A 4131-nucleotide genomic window follows, 5' to 3' on the forward strand; every position below is an offset into this window, starting at 1 on the left:
AAGTGTTGTCGTCGCCTGGCTGGCTGTACACGGCTCGTTCGGTCGACGATGTAAAGACAATTTGAATCAGTAACGTACACGGGGATGTTGGACACAGTGCAGATACAAGTAATAATGGGATTTTAAACAATTTTGTTGATGCTATTTTAGAGGTTTATTCAATCGTGATCGCACCCCACCTCTATGCTCTGTTGATACAAGGCAGTCACTCAACACCCAAAGCTTACAGTGGGTTGCGGCCGCGGAGACGTAGGAAAGGAGCGTTCCCTCATTTGATCGCGACCATTGTTGCTCCCATTAACGTTTAACGTGAAATATCGTGGCCAAATGGTGTAACTCTCAACCACAAAATGTAGCCGAGATTTGGCCTTCTTTTTCTATCAAATTACATCTTTTGTTACCGTGTCGGTGGAGGGGGCGGTCTGCTTGGGGGCATTACAGAGCACGTGACCACATAGGCGTAATAGCGTGTTGACAAAAGCAATTTTTTCACAACAGAAATGAAATCGTGACCATTAACGCGACTATTATTCATAATAATAATATTTTTATTGCCACGAATTCAAACATTTTTGGGATGCATGTTGTGGCAATCTCTCTTCTGCAATTGAAATGCAGCTTGCACATGCGGTTTGAATAACACCTAGAATAGTGGCAATTGCGTATGAGGCTCTAAATGCACCACAGCCCCGTCATTATTACTATATATATATATATACACACACACACACACACACACACACACACACACACACACACACACACACAGAATAATAGACAAAGTGTAGCACAGCAATCTGATATCTGCATCATAGAAAAAACTCATTTGCAGCGCTCGTCCCTGAATAGGCTTATTATTATCAGTATTATTATTATTGTTGTTGTTATGGTGGTGGTGGCGGTTGTAAATATAGTAACACCTTACTTTGTTCTCTCACAGTGAGTTCAAACTACACAGGAGGCGAGCCGAAGCGCTCTCGGACAGCTTACACCCGCCAGCAAGTCCTGGAGCTTGAGAAGGAGTTCCACTACAACCGATACCTGACGCGCAGGCGCAGGGTGGAGATAGCGCACACATTGTGTCTGTCAGAACGCCAGATCAAAATCTGGTTCCAGAACAGACGAATGAAATGGAAGAAGGATCATAAATTGCCCAACACCAAGGTCCGCTCTGGGAATAACACGAACGCCCAAGCTTTAACTGGCTCCACCTGACCACGCATAGAAATCGAGCCCATCTGTTCTTTGCTGCATTTCTGCCGTCCAAAACAACGAAGCTGTAGATAAAAACTGTGGACCTGATTAACCTTTACTTACTTGTTATCCTGTTTAGCCTGTGCATTGTCAGTGATGTTGTGGCCCTGTGACACAAACGGGAGTTCACCGAACGCAAAAACACTCGACCAAGATGTCCCACGTTAAATTTCCGATACATCATTTAAAAAAATAGTTTGTGTCAAATGCACGTTCACCTAAGTGTGGGTTTTATTTTGTCTACAGAAACACATCATTTCCTATTTTTCCTCTTTAATACCGTCAAATTCATAACAGTTGGTCATGTTCATGCTGTGGTTATAAAACTAAATGAATGCACCCATTCAATGGAATGGATTCAACGCGATTCTATCGTTTTGCCAGTCGTTAACCTAAACCACAACGTAACAGCTATCTTTACACCTCTGTGTGTGTGTGTGTGTGTGTGTGTGTGTGTGTGTGTGTGTGTGTGTGTGTGTGTGTGTGTATATATATACATACATACATACATACATACATACATACATACATACATACAATAAAACATGCGGATCTCTGGCTGACATTCCTCCCTAAATGCTTCCACAATGAAAGACTTTTATGAGCAAAGCGATCAACATGTATATGGTATTTATTGACCAAACGGACATTTTTGAATGTTTCATTTCATTTTAATACTTAGCATGAATAGCCATGACGACTATAGGGCTATAACAGTGTTAGCTGCCAGAAACTTAAAGACCGAAAAATTTATATATTTTCGGTTGCACATGATTGCGATGTGGTAAATTGACGTCATTCTCCCTCCCCCTTTTCCTTAAAATAATAAACGGATCTATGTGAGTTTAACACATATCTGCAACCGATGCACGGTTGAATTAAGTCCAAAGGATTTTTTTGTTTGTTTTTTGTGTATTCGTAATATATCCCAAGTACGCACTACAAGTAAAACGCGATACAATATTACCTCAGCTGCACTTTTAAAACGTTTTCTTTAGATCAAGCATTCTTATTTCAGTATTATGACGTGGTGTATCAAATAATAATTGCAATAAAATGCTCGGATCAGCTCCTTGAAAATGTTCAAAACGTATGGTCTAATAATGGCACATTGGGTCTATTCAGAGACATCAACAACCCCCCCCCCCAAAAAAAAGCCTTTTGTTGCATGCCTGACTGATTTGTTGGATAAATCGCGCACACATTCTCTCCCCTGCCCTTGTATGATCATTTATCCGAAGTGTTATTTTTAATATAAGTTATTCTATTTGCATTCCAAAGATCTTTTTTTTATCTTCAATAATAATAATAATAATAATAATAATAATAATAACAATAATAATAAAAATAATCATAATAATAACAGTGTTGAACGTGTTATACCTCACCAATATGTATGCTGCACATGTGTTCATATGCTGTTTTACGAATTTGTAAATACAAAATAAATACATGTCTGAAAATACGTTGTTTTCCAATATCCTCAATTTTTCTCTCAAACGTTATGTTATCTGCTGATATGTTTTTCCCTGATCATTTTCATATTGTTTTTGTTTTTTTAATGGAATAAACTTCGCTTTCATCTTGACAGCTGTTATTAAATGCAATGCTGAACGATGTGTCTAAAATGCATCCTATACAATGCATTGTTCAAATATGATTTCGGTGTTCCCCACAAACACAAAATGCGAGTTGTCTTGAGAAATCAGGGGCTGGCGATGATTAATTTTGCCTTGCCGCTCGTGATCTTGGTACATTACGTCCTGTAATCTCGTTTTAAATCATAACCCGTCCCACTGCCCCACCCCTTTCCCCGGTTAATTTAACGGCAGCGTGCAGCACGTTGAACGGTGGATGTGGGGCCGAGCGACTGTACTTCCATTTCGCTTTGGATAATAATTAAAATAATAATAATTTGGTTGCGGTATTGAATGCATTAATGAAGGGAATTTAGGCACAGCTGTTTATTCTTGTTCCCTGCCTCAGTGTTGTGTGAGCGCGTGTGTCGTATTTTTTTTCTCCTTTTATAATGTAAAAAAGGGAGAGGGTCGGCGCCATAGCTCAAACCCTGACAAGCAAATAGATAATCAACAAGACGAATGACTTCTTTTGTAAGGCTCGGCTCCCGTATTAATTTTCATTTTCTTCAAGAGCAGGTATCGAAAAATAAAGAGCAAGAGAGGGTGCGGGGCGAGAAAATAGCACTCCTCGCGATGAACTTTAAACTAAAAAAAATGTGCCCCCTAAATTGGCCCTCTCGTATTCCTCGGCCCAGAGAAGATTCCCCATTACACGTTGGCTGATTTCTCCCTGGGCCCCTTGCCAAAGAGACTCCCCTTGCCCATTTATCTATTTTATTCCATTTATGAAAGCCCATTGCACCGTGAAAAAAATCCCGCCCCGTATCAAACAGCACGCATGTGTTCAAAATGTCCAAGAAAACAAATTAGAATAGTGTCCCTTGTGCTTGTGTCCCGCTTGCATCTCGACGCACCTGCCTGGCCCTTTTCCAGCTTTTTACGCATGTGGGACAACGGTTGAACGTGCAAAATAACGACAGCCCTTCGCTTCAAATACTTTTCATGCATTTTACGTGGCTGGTGTAAAACTCACTTTTACTTCTACCCGCTGAAAAAAAATGGTGTTTTGAATTTTTCGGCAAGCGGCTGCGTGAAATAAAATCACTTGGATCCACATACATTTCTAAGTTGATTACACAGTACATCGAAAACGTATCAGAATCCAGATGATTGTATTGTCAGTCACTTGACGATTTGTTTTTTCAACCAATGCATGTAAAATACACGCTACCATATTGTCAAAATATATTTTCACAATCCCGCAACTCGATATATTCAATCTTAAAATAAATGATCA

General features: G+C 39.8%; 2 protein-coding genes across 6 annotated transcripts in view; both read left to right on the plus strand.

Annotated features, from left to right (window-relative positions):
• The window catches only part of hoxb4a (homeobox B4a), a 2446-nt gene extending 1177 nt beyond the window's left edge, over positions 1-1269 (plus strand). The window contains exon 2 of the mRNA XM_019858618.1: positions 941-1269. Within this exon, the coding sequence (XP_019714177.1) occupies positions 941-1215 (275 nt within the window). The 3' untranslated portion in view covers positions 1216-1269. The remainder of the gene's footprint in view (positions 1-940) is intronic.
• hoxb3a (homeobox B3a) overlaps positions 1-4131 on the plus strand; it is a 77537-nt gene that overhangs the window by 37679 nt on the left and 35727 nt on the right. The gene's annotated exons all lie outside the window — the stretch shown is intronic.

This window comes from Hippocampus comes, unplaced genomic scaffold (assembly GCF_001891065.2).
Source record: "Hippocampus comes isolate QL1 unplaced genomic scaffold, H_comes_QL1_v1.1 scaffold187, whole genome shotgun sequence".
NCBI lineage: Eukaryota > Metazoa > Chordata > Actinopteri > Syngnathiformes > Syngnathidae > Hippocampus > Hippocampus comes.